Here is a 20,370-nt window from a genome sequence, read left to right on the forward strand (position 1 = left end):
TATTTTCCTGCTTTCTCCTATTTCTGATGAGACTTACAACTTCTTTCTCAGTGTCTCCTTCTACCACCAATATTGGTGCAATTTCTTTGTGGTTGCAAGTGTTTGCAAAGCATTGCTGAGCTGCTGAGCTGAGTCTAGATCTCTGTATTCTTGTGTTGAGAAGATAACACCTGTTTTTCTCTTAATTGTCTGGGTGACTGTCTTCTTTCTCACACAATTAGTTTGGGTTAATGAGGCATTTTCATTGCTCAACTCTTGTATTTTTATAAGGAGCAGACCAGTAATGGAGGCTGGTTCTAGCTCCTCCTGTTTAAATTCCTGTGGCACTTGAACCTCACTCAGCTCTTCATCCTTGACAGAAAACTAGCTCTGGCACTTTCCCCTAGAATGGGAATCAAGACCAGAACTATAGTCTGGGAAGGCCTTAGAGCAGCAGCCAACTAGTAACAAGTTCAAGCCTTTCACCCACCCTTGGTGAGTACAACAATGCCCAGGAGGGAAAGAGCTTCCTCAAACCCGTTGTTGGCCTCCATGCAGCTAATTATTCCTTCTGGTTATTTGAGCTCTCTCCAAATATGTGAGTTCAGCAAGTGGCCAGTGATGAGAGCGGGAAGACAAGACTGTTTCCCATCCAAGTCATACATATTCTGTCCACAGGGCCCTACATATATATAGTTTCTGAGTGATTCCAAGTCACTGTTCTCCACAGACCATTCCAAATACTTCAGTGCCTTCAATGTGAGAAGACAGAGATCAGTGCCTGAATCAAGCACTCATTAAATGAATGCAGCAAGAGAGGGAGCAGGGACTTGTGCAGCTATAGCTGGTTCCACCTGAGCAGCTCCAAGCTTCAGGACTTAAAATCACCCCTGTGCTGAGCACTGCCACAGGTCTATGTGCCCTGTGAGCTACTGGGATGGTGTTTGGCACCTGCAAGGCAGTTGTGTCTACAGATCGATCATCTCTTCCACAAATTTGTGTCTGAGGTGTTATACTGCAGAATGTGGTGGCCAAGGGATGCTGGGGGTTGAAGAGACACTGGAAATTTGGGTAATGCTCAACAGGAGGAAACTGGGGAGTCTCATGTAGAACTGAGCACTGGCAGTGTCTCTAGGTGGGCAACTAAAATACCTGAGTAACCTTTTTCAGAGTTTTAGCTGCCTTTTGCCTAAGGCTAGTTAAGCAAGGTTGTTCATAAGCAAAGAGTCACAAAGATGATGTTTGTCTAGACATGCTGCAGTCATGTTCCAGCATCTCATTAAGCCAGGAGCATATGAACAGGGATAGGCTTTGTCCCAGGTAATGTACAATGTAATGTCAGTCAGAGCAGGTGGAGACAAGCAAGGGAATGGAGCCTGATGGGCTTTAGCACATCCATTGCTTAAGTCTCTTGGCACCTTTTGAACTGTGTCAAACTGCTCTGAGCTTTACTCATTGAACTAACTCAATTTTTAGAAGTTCAGAAGAGTGTTTCAAAAAATTTACAGAAACTTCTTGCCTGTATCTCTTGAGCCCTTTCAGTCAGTTAATTGGCATGAGTGTCATATTCACCTAGAGCTAATGTTATTGAGGCCTGGCTGAATTATTGATAAAGCTTGACTGGAGCAAGAGGCTGCTGAAGAATGACATTCATCTTTCATCAGGAGCCTCAGTAAGCAAGCAGTCAAAAAAGTATTAAGAAATGCAACTGGGTTCAGGGAGAAGAAAGTTCCCTTGTTAAAATGATGGGGGAAGAAGAGGGAGAAGTGTGGACAACATGAAACAACAGCTTGGGTCTACCAGAAGAACCAGACCAAATGCTGTTAACAAAGTAAGATGAAAAATCGAAGTTAAATACTGAGAAGTCTGGGGAATACTTTTTCCTACTCATGTGTAGGAGTTTAGTGCTTTTAAAATACGCGAAAGATGGGGAGCTGGAGTCAGGGAATTGCAGTTACAGCACAGTGATGTGTGAAGCAGATATTATTAGTGGGCATTATAAGGGGGTATTATTACAAATGTTAGGGATCTCAGTGCAGGCCTTTCAAAGACAACAGCTCTGTGGCTAAAGGGGCTTGAAGTACCATGGGCTGCTGAAGCAGGGACCCCACAGGAGGCCTCTCCTTGGTACTTAAGGGCTGCTGCAGCAACCCCCAGCCAGGCATCTTCAGCAAGGAATTTACTAAACATAGCTAATTCTGTGTTAAGAACAAGATGATGTATATGATGCCCCTGCATGTGTTTTGCCTTCTTAAGCTGTAGGAGAGGAGTATCCAGAACCCCACACTATCCGCAATTCCTGACTAAGGCTCTTCCAGCCGAGCAGTGCCTTCTGTAGTGCTGACAGTCTCACGGGCCCATGTGTTAACGCCCCTGGTGAGCTCTTGGAATTCCCATGAGGTGTAGTGCATAAGCAATCCCTCAGGTAATCCAAATTGTAAAGGAATGTTTCTATCCAACTCTTGTCCAGCCAATCTTGCCACCAATGGGACAAGTCTGGTGTAACAGAGGTCAGTGCATGGCAGTAGATAATAACCCCAGACTGCACAGCCTGAATGCTCCCTGCTTGGAGCCAGGCAAAATGTTTCAGTGGAAAACACGTATTTTTAAATTGAAGTGTTTCATAGTGAGTAGTTATTTTTGAGGAAGATTTTTGGTGGAATAATTGAAATGTTTAACTTTGCATGCAGTAACATAACAGAAGGCTTTGAGCCTACTCCTGAAGCATTTTGCTTGCCCTCCCCTCATCCTCTTGCAGTTCCTTTGGGGTTGGTAGACAGAGAAGGTAGCACAACTCCCCCTCATCAGAGAACTGTGACAGGCTTATAGTCATGCATGCTGTGAGAGCAGAATCCCCACAATCCTTCCTCCCCTCCTCTTCCTTGCACCTGCTCTGAGCAGGGATGAGGCTCCTGCAGTCTTTTTCCTGGGTTTGTTAGATTAGTGCCAATGAAAAGCCAGGGCTAAAACAGCCACCTGCATATTCCTCCAGGGCCCTGGGGAGCACAGTGCCAGGCAAAACTGCAAACCTGGCCTGTTTAATGAGCTGTGATTTCAAGCCTATGAACGAGTTGGTTTCTCCTTCCGGGAAGGCTCACAACTGTCAGCTAACTATTGCTTTATTTGTTGCATTTGCCTTTGTAACTTGAGGGCAGAAAGCAAGAGATCTCTTGGTTTGAAAGACAGGTGTCTGCTAAGGAAGGCAGAAGTCTCCTTTGGAATGGCAGATGCAACCCCCTTCCCTCCGAGTTATTATAATTTTTAAAATCAAGGGGGCTTTTAGGCAAAGATGTGGGAAATAGAAATAACAGTTCTTTACTATTATATGTCTATATGTATATAACAAGTCAAACAAACAACAATAACTATGGCAGTAACAGCAAACAATCACAAACCCAGTCCCAGCCTTCTCGGCTATCAGGCCCTTTCCCCTCGGGTGCAGTTCTGCTCGCAGCCGGCAGGGGCGCTGGCGGCTCCCGGTGAGCGGGGCAGGTGCGATGGTTCCCCCGCGGCTGCAGGGGGCGCTCCGGAGCGAGCTCGGGGAGCACGCGGCACTGGTGGTCTGGGATCCTGGGGATGGATGGAACAAAGGCTTCACAAACCGCTGGGCAGCTGATCCCAGTGTCCGGCCGGACCCTCAGGAACAGCAGGCTGGAACGGCAGGCTGGAATGGCAGGGACGAGCACAAATCCCGGGTGGCAGATGAGATGTATCCAAGCGGGGAACCACCCCCGGAGGTCTGGGCCGGCAGGGCAAGCAGGGCTACAACGTAGCGAAGGCTCAAAGTAGCGGTGGGGCCGGGCGGCCACGGCCTGGCTCCGAGCGGGGCAGGGAAGGCAGGCTTGGGATCCCAGGGCTTCTCCAGTAGAGAGGAAAAGCAGCCAAGCAAGCAGACTCTCTCCCACCGAGACCCACTGACCACACACCCAGGTGAAACAAAAAGAGCAGCCAGGTCTTTTGTTCTTCTTAAGCACCTGGCTATTTGTTCCCCTAGCAACATGTATGGGGGAAAATTCCTTTAACAGAAAAAAACAAAAAAAAACCAGGGGAGCTCCTAAAACCCCAACAGGTTCCAGTGACAGGAAAGTATTTTAACTCTTCTTTCAGCTGCAGCTGAGTGCCTTACCTTTAGGAACCAGAAACTTCTGGAAGCCTGGTGTGATTCTGCTATGTGCTTTAAAACATGGTGGCCTAAACCCAGACCAGGCAACAAACAGGCAAAAGACAGCAAATATCCAGGCCATAGAGCAGAGCAATTGAGAAGTTATCTCATTCCTTAATGTGGTATTTGGTTCCAGACACAGTGATAGCTCGTGTTCCTGCAGTGCCCAGTATTTGCTGCTGCACAGACAATCTGAGGAGAGGTCAGAGGCCTCTTTCTTGAATGATAAAACCTCTCCCATTGCATGTTGTATGTGCAGCCTTCATCACAAAAAGATGGAGGTTCTCTTGAGTGATTGTGGAAGCATATTCTGCTGTACTTTTGAACCCACTCTGCATCTATGCTGGAGCCATGCTAACTGTGAGACAAAATCCTTGGAGAGGCAAGCCTTTTCTAGTTATTGTATGCAGAAATTCCTTCTGGAGCATACCCACCCCAGGTTCCCATAGTTGTGTTCACAGGTGCACTGATTTCAGAGAGATCTGCCCTCACTGTGAAATGACAGAAATCCACTCAGGCCATGTACAACTGAGGGTAGGAGAGCATCAAGGAAAACATCTTCGGAAGGGGTGAGTCAGATAACAGAGAAAGTGGTAAGAGGAAAGAATAATCAGAAATGTTTATTGTTCCAAGGGAAGACCTTTACCATTTCCTGTACAGGGTCCTAAGCATTTAAGGGTTAGGGAAAAAAAATAAAAATTGAGGCCTTCTTAAAGGTCAGACAACTAATGCACATGGAGTAGGAACAGTAGCAATGAACAATCCTGGTGCTATATGTTGAACTCTATCTGATAACAAAAAAAAAAGCAAGTTTTATCACCAGAGAGTTATTTTACTTCCTTTGGAGAAGGAGATGGTGCTCTATCTTGTGGTGGGGAGGTGGTCAGCAGCATCTGCAAAGAGGCTGGAGGACAGACTAACATAGGGGAAGCAGCAGAGGGAATGTGAGGGAAGGGAAGGGCACTAGGGAATATGAAGGAATCTGGAAAAGAGGTGCCCAATATTGAGGGAAGCTGTAGCAGAACTCAGGGGGAACTTGTTTGGATTTAGAGATCCATTCTTACTGTGGGCACTGGAATGTAAGTGCTTTGATGTGACCCTGTTCACTCCTTCCCAGCTGGGAAGAGACACTCAGCCTTGCCCAGGCCAGACATACAGGTTTTGGCTGTGCTGTTCTTGTCAGCAGGGCCACAGGCTTCGTGATGGTGTATGTGAGCAGAAACTGTCTCCAAAGTCACCCCTGCTCACAAGGTAACAGTTATTTTATTGCTGCTCTTTAATTCCAGAACAGATTCACAGCAGCCTGGTCCCCATTTACATCTCTGTGGGTCTCCCTGGCTCAGCACATCCTCTCCTTTTTGGTAGCATTGTCACACTTGTGACCCTGTTGGCTCAGTGGAGCGTGGTAGAAAACAGCCCATTCCAACAGCAAGTGGCAGACAAAGCTGGGTTTGTGGGAACAAGCAGTTTGGGTGGAGCAGGTGGCCCCCAGCATGGAGACCTGCCTGCACTGCTCCAGCTGTCTGCCTGGGTTTGGGGCCAGTGGGCCATGAAGATTAGTCCTGTAGTATGGGACTCACCTACTGCCTGCCTGTCAGCTCAAGCACATCTCACACTCCTGGGCACCTGCCCTTTGTTCCTGTTGAGCAGCCAGGTGTACTTTCTCCATTTGGTCTTCTCCCACTTTTACCTCTCCTGAAGCAAACTGGCTGTGGGTCATTTGGTACATCCCTGTAGTTTGTCTACTCGCTGGAGCCTGGTGCTTCACTGCTCTTTCTCAACCCCAGACTGGGAAGTGTTTGACAGAATCGATACACAGGGCTACCACAGCAATCCTGATAAACTAGCATGATTGGTTTAAAAGGAAACAGCTAATGTTTCATCTGGATATGGCTCATGGAAGCCAGCTCTCACATGGAGAGAGGAAGAAACAAGGAGGTAAATTTGTATCTGGAAATTGCTAGAATGTTATTTGTCCCCACAAGACTCTATGACTCAGAAAAGGTTTTTTCTATCTTCCAATGACAGATTCTAGCATTTCTTTTACAGTATGCATGGAAGTGATAGCATCTTTTCACTGAAGAGCATCCGGGGTGGTATAACGGGCAATAGGAGCTGGATTATTTGCAGGCAAATTTCCATTATGTTGTTTTCAGGAGCTGTAATGCTGGTAAGAGGTAGAATTGACAAACAGGTTTTTCTGCCTTCTGTTCTTAGTTCTGCCACAGCATCCCCTGGCCAAGTCACCTCTCTGTGGGTTTGTTTTTTTTTTTTTTGTGCTAAATTAGGATAATGATTTACCTTTTGACTGTCATTTGTTGTTAGGGTCAGGGAGGGACTTGCCGTGGGGTGAGTGCTTCTGGAGAAAGGGCTGGTGATGAGATGGGATCTCAGCTCAGCCTCTCTCTGCATCTCACGGGCAGGTGAGAGTGGATGCCATCCTGGCATCCCAATTTTGGCCATGGGTATCTGGACAAGAAGAATGGCTCTTTTCCACAGGAAATTATTCCTGGCACCACAGTGTCATGTAGGCAGCTAACAGGTGGGCCCCCTGGGAGGCCAAGGCCAGCCAGACCCGTTGGTTCTGTCAGTGTTCATCTGAGAGCAGTCCTCAGACCATCATCGCTTTAGGATGCGGAATCCAAATCCCAATCATGGGCACCTGGCTGCAAAGGGCATTGCTTTTCCACAGGAAGGAAAGCCTGGTGTCCTGTTGCCTCAGGGGCAGCTGAGAGGTGGCCTCCGAGAAACCAAGGCCAGCTGGACCCATTGGTCCTGGCAGCTTTCTTCTGGGAACAATCCTGGGATGTACAGGATTTTGGAAACGGATCCCACTTTAGGCCACAGGCAATGGAAGGCTCTTTTCCACAGGACAGAAGGCCCTGTGCCCCAGTGTCTCGGGGGCATCTGAGAGGTGGACCCTGGGAGGCCAACGGCTAATACAGCTCTGTGGGGTCCCACATGCACCCACAGAAGCACAGGTGGGTTCAGTATTATAGTCAGTAGCAAAGAGTCGAGAAGGGCATTTGCGTGCTTGTCCAGGGGTGGGTAAAAGGCAGGACTAGGGAACAGGGACCAATGGAGAAGCTCTGGGGGAGTGATGAGGAGTAGAGGCTAACAGCCAACCAGGGAATTCAAACTGGGATAGATTAACATAACAGAACAAGCATCCCGGGAGAAGCCCTTCCAGCCACCCTAACAGGTAGTGGTTCTTGTGGTACTAGGGGTTTGTCTTACTGAAAACTCTCTCTCCCTCATAATGTGTGTTCACCGGCCACCACAAACACCAGCCAGACCTGTTGGTCCTGGTGTGTCTTGGTTTGAAAGACAGGTGTCTGCTAAGGAAGGCAGGAGCCTCGCTTGGAATGGAAAATGTAACCCCCTTCCCTCCAAATTACTATAATTTTGAAATTAAGGGACTTTTAGGCAAAGATATGAGAAACAGGAATAACAGTTCTTTACTAGTATATGCAACAAGGCAATAATACAGAAACACTGGCTTAAACTGACAGAGTCAAGGATATGACCTGACACCCTGTTGGTCAGGGTGGTGGTAGCAGTCTGATTAAGTGGTGGCTGCAGTCCTCTTTGAAGTGATAGATACAGTTCTGTTGAGGTGGTGATCCTGTAGAAGGGTCTGGTCTTCCTCTGAAGATCCAGTGATTGCTATGTAGCTCCTGTCCTCTGGGAATCCAGTAGGTAAGGGCTGAGCGTGGTGTTCCAAACCTCAGATTATATCCAGGTAAGAGTGCTTGGTTCCTCCCCCTGGGCAGAGCATCTCACAATGGGATGTGATGAGTCATGCAGCGAGGCTGGATGGCCCATTAGCAGAAGGGGCAGATAACTCCCAGAGGGAGTTATCAGGGATGTGTCATAGAAGAGACAAAGAACACTGCCACACTTGGTTTTAACAGATGGTGATAGAATACATACTTTTGGTTACATCTTACATTGTAACCTAAGACACAGTGGCTTTCTTCTAGGATCCATCCTTGGACGATCAGAATTTTAGGAGGTGGAATCCCACTTTTGTCCACAGGCTCCAAGCCATGATAGATGGTTCTTTTCCACAGGAATAAAGCCCAGCACCCCTGTGTCCTGGGGTCAGCTGAGAGGCACCCCACAGGAGACCAAGGCCAGGCAGACCTGTTGGTCCTGGAAGTTTTTGTCTGGGAGCAATCCTTGGACATTCAGAATTTTAGGAGGTGCAAGCCCACTTTTGAGCCTGGGTTCCTGGCTGTGCAAGATGGCTCTTTTCCACAGGAAAGAAAGCTTTTCACTTCAGTGTGTCAGGGGCAGCTGAGAGGCAGTCCCCAGAAGCAAAGGCCAGCCAGACACATGGGTCCTGGCAGCTTTCATCTGGGAGCAATCCTCAGACACTCGCAATTTAAGGAGGCGGAATCCCACTCTCCTCCATAGGTGCATGCTGTGAAGGATGGTTCTTTTCTGCAGGAAGGAAAGCCCAATGCTCCAGTGTCTCAGGGGCAGCTGAGAGGTGGCCCTGGGAGGACAAGGCCAGCCAGAACTGCCGGTCCTGGCAGGTTTTTTCTGGGAGGAGTCCTTGGACATTTGCAATTTTAGGAGGTGGAATTCCCCTTTGCACAATGGGCTCCTGGCCAAAAATGACCATGCTTTTCCAAAGGAAGAAAAGTCATGTGCACCAGTGTCTCAGGGGCAGCTGTGAGGCAGCTACTAGGAGGCCAGTGCCAGCCAGACCTGTCAATTTTGGCAGTTTTTCACTGGGAGCAATCCTCAGATGTTTGCAGTTTTAGGAGGCAGAATCCCACTTTAGGCCACAAGCTCCTGACCACACAGGATGGTTCTTTTCCACAAGAAGGAAAGCTTGGCATTTCAGTGTGTGTGAGCGGCAGTCCCTGGGAGGCCAAGATCATCCAGACCCATCAGCCCTGGTAGCTTTCATCTGGGGGCAATCCTCTGATGTTCACAGTTTTAGGAGGCAGAATCCCACTTCCCTTCAACAGTCGCATGCTGTGAAGGACAGTGCTTGTCCACAGGAAGGAAAGCCCAGTGTCTCAAATGTAGGTAAGAGATGGTCCCTGGGAAGCTAAGGCCAGCCAGACCCCTTGGTCCTGGTAGCTTTCTTTTGGGAGCAGTCCTTGGACGTTCACAGTTTTAGGAGGCAGCATCCCACTTTTGGCCCTGGGCACCTGGCCATGAAAGACAGTTCTTTTATGCAGAAAAAAAAGCCTGATGCCCCAGTGTGTCAGCATTAGCTGAGAGGCAACCCCCAGGAGGTCAAGGCCAGCCAGGCCAACGTCATGGGATGAGTGGGACCTTCAGACAAGCCCTGCCTTAGCCTTAGATTTAGGCAACAGTCTACATTTTGGAAATCACCCTGGCCCTCAAGTTCTAAGGATGGCAGATCAGGTCTACCTATAAAATTAATTCTTTATTAAACAGACAGGCGATAACAGATGAGAGATCTTAATCAGAGTTACTTTCTACCCACTACAAAATTTAAAAAGGAAATACTAGTAGATTACAGCATAACATACAACAGTGCACAATATCAAGGTACCTATATTAAAGCTAGCAAAATAAATGATATTGATTAGAAATCAAATGTAACTTACCACAAAAATGATGATAAAGTGCATGGTTTCCTTTCACTTAACCTCTGCAGGAGTAACTGCCAAGCTGGTGTCCCTACTCATGGGAGAAACTCCGCACATTTCCAGGGAAACCAATGAGCCAAACCTCTTTTCCATTCACTTGCCAATCTAATGCTTCCCACTGACACAACCACTATGTGGCACCAGACTGCATAAGAATCAGCATACGTCATCCTTGCTTTCTCCTTTATCGCCAGCATACAGCTTCCAGCTCTCCCACCTGTGTACTTCTTATTCCTTCTTCCACTACTTCCACTCTTGTTTCAATGTTAAGAGTGAAAGATAGTTGCTGAGTTCTCATCATATGTGACTAAATCTGTAATTAACTAACAAAATGTTTTTAAGACCTTTTGCCCTACCGCATAACAAAGATAAAGAGAGCAAGGTTGAAAAACAGGATCTGTAGATTATGTTTAACTAGAAACTAACAAATATTCAGGAAAAATGTAACCAAATTGGTAATGTCTTTGTAAGAAGAGAGGATAAATATTCCTTAAAATAAATAAGCAGCCAATCAACAACCAACCTTCAAGGCTGAGAAGTAAGTAATCTAGGATGATAAGGAAATAACACCAGTTTTTTAGTTTGAAAACAAGGTAACAGAGACTGAGCATGCACCAATTCAGAAAGTTTAATTAAAGGACAAACTATGAAGTCTATGGAATGACCACCAAAGAACACCAGACAGACTGTGTTCTTATGAAAGTACAGCAGATGGCAGCAAAGACCATGAAACAGTTAACTCATGTTCGTAGAGTGACTTTTTTAAATAGGTGGGTTTTATGTTACTGATTTCTTTTTCTATGTAATGAATATGTAACAGCCTTGTAAATATAAACTGCATTAATTCATCCAGTGGTTGGGAGCACTCATGCTGCAGCCCCAGCCCTGAAATAAAGAATGCTTGCTTAACAGTGATATTCATTGCTGTTGAGTGAATTTCTTTGTTTCAAGAGCAACTGCTCTGTACTTTCATATACCATCAATGTGTTTGGCTGAGGTGCAAGTAAATTAGACATCTTTAACTTCAGAATCTGAAGTGAATACAGGAGTATCCAGTATGGGACCAGGTTTATATGGCTGTTGTAAAGTTAACATGTCTGGAGTCACAGCTATCTGTAATTTTGTAGGTTTTGTTGGCCCTTCAGTGACATCCATTTGATCTGTGACCCCTGAGATACGTGCACACCATTTGTGCAATGTTGGTTCTTGTGCAATTCCCTCTGGTGGAGCACTGCCTTTCTTAATGCTGGCTAACAGATTGAAAGGTCCTTGGATTTTTACAGGCTGACACTGTTGAATTTTTCTACTTGTTTAAGAGCTTGGGTCAGACACAATAATCCCTTTTCCCAGGTTTGATTTTCCCTCATTAATGTGTACAAGGGTATTGTTATAGAAAATCCAGGAACATGATTTCTCCTATATCCCAAAGTACCCAGGATATTTTGAAGTTTCCTTTTAGTAGTGGGGTAGATATAGCATCTAATTTTGTAATTATTTCATCTGGAATTACAGCTTGTCCTGCTACACACCAGGTTCTCAGGAATTTCACCTCATTAGAGGGACCTTGACAATTAGTTGAAGGCACTTCTACCCCCTCTTCATTTAACCTATTCCATATGTCCTGTGCTGTTGATCTTACTGCACTTTCCTCCTCACCTCCTACCAATACATCATCAGTGTACTGATAAATCTGTAATCCTTCCTGAATTTGTATTTGTTGAAGGATTTCAGCCAAAGCATTGTGTATTGTTGTGGGTGAGTGATTATACCCTTGGGCAGGCGATTGAAGGTATATGGTGATCTTTCCCAAGTGTATGCAAGTTTGGGTTTATCTTCTTCCTGAGTTGGGGCCATAAAAACTGTCTTTCATAACCAGAACTGCCATCTACTTATGCACAGATGCCTGCAGCATAGCAGTGAGGTTTGCAATATTTGGGACGGCTGCAGTGAGTGAGCTTGTGTTTGCATTAAGCCTTCAGTATTAAGCCCCTGGTCAGCCTCATTCCCCATTGGTTGTTTTGTGTTCCCCTGCGGAGGCAAGGACCCTCGGGTCCCATGATTGAGCAGTTCCTCGACAGAGCCCCAGCCATGCGGCTGGAGAAATAAACATCTCTGAAACGTCTATCAAGAATCAGTCTATGTATATATTTCTTTTCCACGGGCCTCCTTGTTTGATACATCATGTTACAGAATCCCTACTGTAACAAATGGTGGGGAATTGCGGGCAAGATAATGATCCCTAAGGACAGAAAATTCATGAGTAAAAACCACTCTAGATCTCTCTCTTCTCACCTTGGTTTGGATATTCTCTCTGGACTATGGAAGAATTGTGGGAAATGTGGCTCTCTGAACCACAGAAAGAAATGTATCTAGAAGTTAAAGGAATCCTTGAACAACAAAACAAGAAAGTATTTGTTCCGGGAGATCTAGAACATTTTTTAACTGGCTTTTCAAAAATTTCTTCTATATTTCTCGAGACTTACTTTTTGGTATTAATCCTCCTGGAACTAGTCTTGAGTGTTTTTGGTCCAAGATCTTGTGTGAGATGAAGGATCAAACAGAACATGCATTAGTGATAGAACCTCTCTGTGGATGCCTTGTAATCACTGAAGCTCTTTTGGAGCATTTGTATGGTCCCATTACCCCTAGAGCAGAGGATGACTGTAATCCCGTGGCTGAGGCCGCGCAGCGGCCATCCCAGGAGCACGTGACTGCAGCTGTGCCAGCGGAGGTGCCTGTGCTGGATGCGCCCGGCCCCCTCGGGGGAGTGTGCCTTATTGATGACCCCATCCCTGTCTCGGGGTCCCTGGCTGCTCAACTGCAAGTGAGGGAGCAATGCTGCAGGTGCCACGGGTGCCATGGGCCACGTGCAGCAGAGAGGCGGCCCCCACAAGCAGCCAGGAACCGGGGGTCGGCGTGGAAGCCCGCTCTGAGCACATGGCTCAGAGAGCCCTGTAAAGCGAGAAGCGGCGGTTTCCATAGCGACATGAGAAGCCATGCAGTGCTGAGCCGAAACGAGACCGCTCTCAAAGCAGCATGGAGTTGGCGGAGCAGAACCGCTTGCAGGGTGCAGGGCTGGTGGTGATGGCAACACGAGGCTGCACAGAGCCCAGACACGCACCAGAGCAGCGCCGCTCGGAGGGCACGGAGCAGCTGCAATGTGGGGTCAAGGCAGCAGCCACGCGGGACAAGCAGCCACGACAAACACGCAAGTATGTGATAGGAGAAGTTGTAGCAACGAAAATCACAGGAACTGTGAAATGGTACGATGTAAAAAACAACTATGGATTTATAACATGAGACGATACAGGGGAAGATTTATTCATCCATAGAACTGCCATTAAAAGGAAAAACCCTAAAAATTACCTGCAAAGTGTAGGAGATGGGGAAGTTGTATAATTTGATGTAGTACAAGGAAAGAAGGGTTTACAAGCAGCAAATGTAACTGGGCCTGGAGGTATTCCAGTCAAAGGCAGCCGTTATGCACAAAATTATAAACAATATCCATCCCAGCAACTTCCCTACCCACAACCTACTTTCCCCTTTTACTCTCTACCCAATATGAACCCTTTCCTAAGTTTACCCCATCCCCAGTTTATTCCTAATCTGTTTTTCACCCCATGGCTTCCCTATACAATTCCCTTTCCCTGCAACTCCTCTCCAATACCGAGGGGGGGATGAAAAGGGGGAGGGAAGAAATTAAACCCTCTCCTGCCTCAGTTTCCCCACAAAGCATGCTCAGAGAGTTCTGTCTCCCTTCTGTTAGCCTTAAGATGTTCTGGAGAATCTGTTTGGACATTTAAAGACTCAGGAGAGTAGCTTGTTTTGTTTTGAAACTGTCCTTGTTGTTTTCAATGTTAAGTTTTAAATCTCTTTTTGTTAAAAATAAACGGGTGAAGTGTTGGGGTTCATCCCCCCTGCCATGTAGCCCTGGGAGAGGGGCTCTGGGGGGGAGGCACGGGGTTTCCCTAGCCCCTGGTCAGCCTCATTCCCTATTGGTTGGTTTGTGTTCTCCTGCGGAGGCAAGGACCCTCAGGTCCCGTGATTGAGCAGTTCCTTGGCAGAGCCCCGGCCATGCGGCTGGAGAAATAAACATCTCTGAAACATCTATCAAGAATCAGTCTGTATATATATATATTTCTTTTCCACGGGCCTCCTTGTTTGATACATCATGTTACAGAATCCCTACTGTAACAAATACCTTTTCCTTTTTTATCTTTCAGCAATCCTCCTTTTTCATCTATTTTCTCTTGTATTTTTCCCACTCATACCAGTTATCTACTGGCCAAGGATCATCGGTTTCAATATGAGTACAGTTCCTCTGTAGGTAATCTGCTAAGCCTTTTGTCTTCCTGAAATCATTTGCCATCATGCCTTCAACTACACCAAAAATGTCATGGGATGAGTAGGAGCTTCAGACAAGCCCTGCCTTAGCCTTAGACTTAGGCAACAGTCTACATATTAGAAATCACCCTGGCCCTCAAGTTCCAAGGATGGCATATCAGGTCTACCTATAGAATTAATTCTTTATTAAACAGACAGGCGATAACAAATGAGAGATCTTAATCAGAGTTGCTACACAGTATAAAACTAAAAAGGACTACTAGTAGATTACAGCATAACATACAATAGTGCACAATATCAAGGTACCTATATTAAAGCTAGCAACATATATCGTATTGATTAGAAATCAAATGTAACTTACTACCAAAATGATGATAAAGTACATGGTTCCCTTTCACTTAACCTCTGCGGGAGTAACCACCAAGCTGGCGTCCCTACTCATGGGAGAAACTCCACATATTTCCAGGGAAATGTACAGAAAATTTCTGCTTTGTGGAAGTTTGGTGTAGCCTTTCCCAGCCCTCCCTTGTCTTGCCTTACTCCCTCACTGCCCCAGTGTCCTGCCTTGCCTTGCCTTCTCCTTCATGTCCTTCCTTTGCATTGCCCGTTTCTACCTTGGATACCTATCCCTCATCAATGCTTTACTACTTTCTTGCCTGGCCTTTGCCTTCCCTTGCCTGCCGTCTCTTGGACTTGCCTTGCCTGCCCTAACCTACCATTGCCTTATCAACTCCCACCTTGCCTTTCTCTTCCTACACCTCCCATGCTTAAATGATGTTGCATACCCATCCCTCACCTTGACTTTCCCTTCCCCTTTTTTTCTGGCCTTGCCTTGTTTTGCCTGCACTTCCTTTTACTTGCCTTCCTTGCATACAACTCTCTTTCCTTGCCTACCTTTGCCTTGTCTTGCCTTGAAGTGTCTGCAACTCCCTCGCTTTGCCCTGCTGTGCACTGCCTACCACTCCAGTGCTTTCTATGGCAAATACACCCTTTGCCTTGCTCTGCCCTGCCTGTGTCTTGCTTTGCATCGTGTTGCATATCCATGCCCTCCCTTGCCTTGCCTTGCCTTTCCTACCCCAACCTGGCATTGCCTTAATTACACCACCATGACCTTCCCCGTCGGGGTCTCCTCCCCCCGCCATGTAGGCCTGGGAGAGGGGCCCTGAGGGGAGGCATGGGATTTCCCGAGCCCCTGGGCAGCCTCCTTCCCCATTGGTTGGTTTGTGTTTCCCTGCGTGGGCAAGGACCCTCAGTCGAGACTGTGAGGGTTCCCCGGCAGAGCTCCGGCCATGCGGCTGGAGAAATAAAATCTCTGAAACATCTACCAAGAATCTGTCCATATATATTTCTTTTCCACGGGACTCCTGGTTTGATATATGCGTGTTACAGTAATCCCCCCTGTAACACTTCCCTTGCCCTTCCTACCATTCCATTACCTTGTAATGCCTTAATTACCCATCCCCCACCTTGATGTCCCTTTTCCTACGGCCCGGCCTTGCTTTGCCTAGCCTACTTGCTCCTCCTAGCACTCGCATTGCTTGCCTGTCTCTCACTTTGTCTTGCCTTTCAAACCTACCCCTTGACTTTCTAACTCTGCCTACCCCTCTCTTCTCTTGCACTGCCTTTCACACAGATTCCCTGCCTTGACCTGCCTACTCCTTTCTTCCCAGGCCTTGCCTTCCTCCACTTTGATTTGCCTTGCCTTTCCTATCCCCTTGCCTTGCCTTACCTATTCCCTTGCCTTGCCTTGCCTTGTCTTGCTTTTTCTTGCTGACCTTCTGTCTTCCTGCCTTGCCTTGCCTACCCATCCCTTTCATTGCATTTCCTTGTATACACATTCCCTGCCTTGACTTGCTTGCCCCTTTCTTGTCTGGCTTTTTCTTGCCATGCCCTCCCTGTCCCTTGCCTGGCCTACTCATGACTGGGTTTACCTTCTGTTGTGGGTTTAGGCTCTCAGTGAATTTCTTCCCATTGTCATTGGGGAGGTGCTGGGAGGAGGAGGGGGTAGTTTCTGGATGAATAGCCAGCAATCAAGACACAAAAGGGTGGCTGATGGTCCCTGGCATACCAGCATCATATTTTTAGGGTTGGAGAGTTTTGGCTGGCAGGTGGGCTCTTCCACTCTGGGACCTGGACTGTCATGTGGTGTGCCACAAGGAGTTGGGCAGTCTTCCCTGGATCTCTTTCTGTGCAGTAACTTGGCACTATGATTGAGTTCTGCCTGCCTTCTCCGCCTGTGCCCATTGCTGTTGAAAGGTTTCCACCCGTCACTGCTCTCTCCTCCTCTGCTGCTGGCACCAAGACCTGCTGCCACCCACATGAGTTTGCAGGAACCTCTTGAAAGGGGAAGCCATGCTTTTTCCCAACCTGCCCGCTCATCCTAGCATCAGCCTGTGCCACCTAGGAAGTTCCAAACTTGCATCTCTTGGAGGTTAGGATTTTTCCTTTTTGTTTTCTTTCTCTTAGGGAATTTTGTCCCGTTTTGTTGCTAAGAAACAGTAACAAACAATGCTTAAGAAAGAAAAAGAAGTAACCATAGAGAAAGGGGGGGAGTGCAGCTGACTTTACTATCATAGCTGAGGGGTTTCTCTTGGAGGGGCAGAGATACCATGAGATGTGGGCTGGAGGAAGGGGCTGGGCATAGCTCCTAGCTCTCTCGCGGTCGGCTTGGGAGGAGGATGGTCAAGCTGCTGCTTGGGGGGGGAATTCTCTGCTGCTGCCAGAGCCCAGCCCTGCCCTGTTTTCTCCTGCCGTGGGTGAGCCTTTGCTCAATGAGAGCGGCCATTGAACTGGGACCTTACTAACACCCTACCTCACTAAAAACAAAGGACCTTCACCATCTGCTCGGGTGCCTCAGGGGAAACCCCAGGACCCCGAGCCCTTTCCCTCTCCAACGGAGCCTCACCCTGCCATGTCCAGGAGCCGGGCTGCCACTGCCCAGCCCCACTGTGTCTCTGCTACTGCTTCAAGTTTTTTGCTACACTGTAACCCCACACCCCCTGCCTGCCAGGATGCCCCGCTGTTCCAGCTATAGCTGCAGAGTTTCTGATGCATCTCGTTTACCACTCTGGGATTTTGCTCGTCCCTGCCGTTCCAGCTTGCTGCTTCCGAGGTCCCTGCTACAGCTCCTTTCACTATCCAGAGGGGGCACTGGGATCGGCTGCCACTGCGGGTTGGTAAAGGAAGCCCCTTTTCCATCCCTTCCTGCCGGCTGCGTCCGCCATTGCCATGTGGAGACAGAGACAGCCGAACTCACGCCACAGCACCCCCTGCAGCCGGGGGGGAATCACCGCACCTGCCCTGCCCGGCCGGGAGCCACCAGCGCCCCTGCCGGCCGTGACCGGAACTGCACCGAGGGGAAAGCGCCTGCGGCCAAGAGGAGGCTGTCACTGGGTCTCTGGTTCTGTTTGTTGTTGCTGCTGTTGTTGTTTGTTTGCCTTGTTATCCATATACATACTAGTAAAGAACTGTTATTCCTTTTCCCATATCTTTGCCTGAAAGCCCCTAAATTTCAAAGTTATAATAATTTGGAGGGAAAGGGGGTCATATTCTCCATTCCGAGGGAAATTCCTGCCTTCCTTGGCAGGCACCTGTCTTTCAAACCAAGACAGCATGCGAGAGTCCCCTCGTGTGTCATATAAGGGGCACCAGATCAGCTGCACACCAAGACTGAGCATAGCTGCTTACCTTGTCCAAAATAAGTGTACTGCCAGAATTTCAGAAGGCCACCTCTGTGAAGCAGCAACTGCATGCCAAATGGAATCTTTCAGGAGGCTGCCTTCAAAAGATGGATACCAACTCCATCAGCATGCAAACTGAGGGAGTGCTTCCACACCAAATATGCCAGGACAGAAAGTTGCTGCCACCCTTGACCTCCACTAGGCAGCTGCTTCTCTGCACCTCCAACACTGGGGCTACATGCGTTCCTTCCAGTGAAAAAGCATTGCCCTTCTCATTCAGGAACTTACCAGTAGAAAGCTGGATACCACCTCCAGTATCGAACACATCCAACAATTGCTCCTACACAGAAGGTGGCAGGACAGAAATTTCTTGCTGGAGTTTATCTCCCCAAGACACCTTATCATCTTCTCTGCCAACACGGGGACTACGTCCTTTGCTTTCCAAGGAAAGGTACTCTGAGTCACTAGGCCTTGCCTTGCTTTCAGTACCTTGCCTAGTTTTTCCTAGCTTACCCTTACTTTACCTTCTCTTACCTATTTCTCCTTTGCCTATGCCTCTCTTGCCTTGCCTACTGCTCTTGGCCTTGCTGCATGGAAAGCAAGGCAAGGCCATGCAATGTCAGTGTAGGCAATTCTAGGCAAGTCAAAGGAGAGGTAAGGAAGGCAAAGCAAGCAATAGAGTGGTAGACAAAAGAAGGTTCAGAAGTTGTAGGCCAGGCAGGGCATAAGAAAGTAAGTCCAGGGTGAGTTAGCCAGGCAGAGAGAGGAAGGGCTAGGCAAGGCAAGAGCAGGCAAGAAAGGGCTATGCAGATAATGGTGGGAGATGGGTATGCCAAGGCAGTTGCAAAGGAACTGGTAGGGAAGGCAAGACAGGGGAGGAAGATGAATGGCAAAGAAAGTGGAAGTTGGGTAGGAATGGCAAGGCAAGGCATGGCAAGGGGTGGATTTGCAAGACAAGACCAGGTGGAGGGAGGCAAGGGAAGGCAAGTCAAATGAGAGGCTTGCAAAGTAAGGGCAGGCCAGGAAAAAAGGGGTAGAGAAGTCAAGGTGGGGAATGGTTGAGCAAGGCAAAACAACACAATAGAGTGTTAATACAGGCAAAGGTAGTGCACAGAGAGGCTGGTATGGCAATGCAAATTTGGAGCATGCACAGCAAGGAGGAGAAGGCAAGGTAAGGCCAAGAAAAAAGGGGTAGGGATTTCAAGGTGGTAGATGGCTGAGAAAGGCAATGCAAAGCAATGGAGTTGAAGAAAAGACAGAAGGACAAAGAGGGGTTGGTGAGGCAATGCCAGTTTAGAGAAGGCAAGGCCAGGCAAGGCTAAGGATGGGGAAGCAAGGAATTGGAAGAGCAGGGGAAAAAATCTAGGTATGCCATGGTGGGGGATAGGCAAGCTAGGTATTTCCATTTCCTTGCCTTTCCCTAATTTGCCATCCATGTCCTTCCCTATTGAAGAATGGTTAGAGGATCAGGGGCATGGGTCATTGATAGAATTATGGGATCAATAAAAGAACTATACAAGCAATAGGCCTGCAAGCAAAGGTTAGTGTGAGAAACTGTCTCCATGAGAAAATCCCTGTGTGAGAAACAGGCCTGGGAAAAAGAAGGGAGTTTGAGGATGTGCAGCTGTGCAGATAAGACCCGGAGAAGGGAGGGTGAACTCTGAATTCTTTTAATCATAACATAACTAGGTAGAAGCTTGCCAATGTAGTCTAATTATGTAGAAGCAGAAATGCGCTTTGATAGGTTTTAAGCCACCTAAGAGTTAACAAGCTGGGATACTATATAAGTGCCTCTGGATTGCTAATAAACAGAGCTTGCTTTTATCAACCTGTTGGGGTCTCCTCTCCCCGCTGTGTAGCCCTGGGAGAGGGGCCCTGAGGGGACAGACACGGGGTTTCCCTGCCCCTGCTCAGCCTCAGGTTGGTTTGTGTTCCCCTGCGCGGGTAGAAGGACCCTTGGTCCGGTGACTGGAACAGTTCCTCTGCAGAGCTCCAGCCATGCAGCTGGGGAAATAAACATCTCTCTGAAACAGCTATCAAGAATCTGTCTGTCCATATATATTTCCTTTCCATGGGACTCCTGGTTTGATATATGCATATTGCAGTATCCCCACTGCAACATCAACCATATTGGCTGTGCTGCAATTTCTCCCCCCACCGAGGTGCCCGGACTTTTCCAACGCTTCCCCTCCCCTCCATTGCCTTGCCTTGCCTTCTGCAGTACATATTGCCTTAATCATCCCTCCATGTTCTTCCCTTGCCCAACATAACACTTCACTGCTTTGCATTGCCTTGCTCACCCATCCTCCACCCTGACTTTCCTGCTGCTTTTTGCCTGGTCATGCCTTGCCTTGCCTAGCCTTGCCTTGCCTTGCCTGCTCCTCCTATTACTCGCCTTCCCTTGCCTACATCCTACTTGCCTTGCTTTTTAAAGGCAACCTTTGCCTTGCCTTGCTCTGCTACCCATCCTTTGTCGTGCATTACCTTGCATGCACCTTCTCTGCCTTGACCTGCCTAGGACCTTTGTCCCCCACCTTGCTTACCTTGCCTGTCCCTCCTTTGCTTTGCC

General features: G+C 47.8%; 1 protein-coding gene across 1 annotated transcript in view; it reads left to right on the forward strand.

Annotated features, from left to right (window-relative positions):
* The first annotated feature begins 12,813 nt into the window (after positions 1-12,813).
* The window catches only part of PAX7 (paired box 7), an 85,279-nt gene continuing 77,722 nt past the window's right edge, over positions 12,814-20,370 (forward strand). Inside the window, exon 1 of the mRNA XM_032131328.1 lies at positions 12,814-12,937. Coding sequence (XP_031987219.1) covers positions 12,814-12,937 — 124 coding nt within the window. The remainder of the gene's footprint in view (positions 12,938-20,370) is intronic.

The sequence above is a fragment of the Corvus moneduloides genome, chromosome 22, assembly GCF_009650955.1.
Source record: "Corvus moneduloides isolate bCorMon1 chromosome 22, bCorMon1.pri, whole genome shotgun sequence".
NCBI classification, from domain to species: Eukaryota; Metazoa; Chordata; class Aves; order Passeriformes; family Corvidae; genus Corvus; species Corvus moneduloides.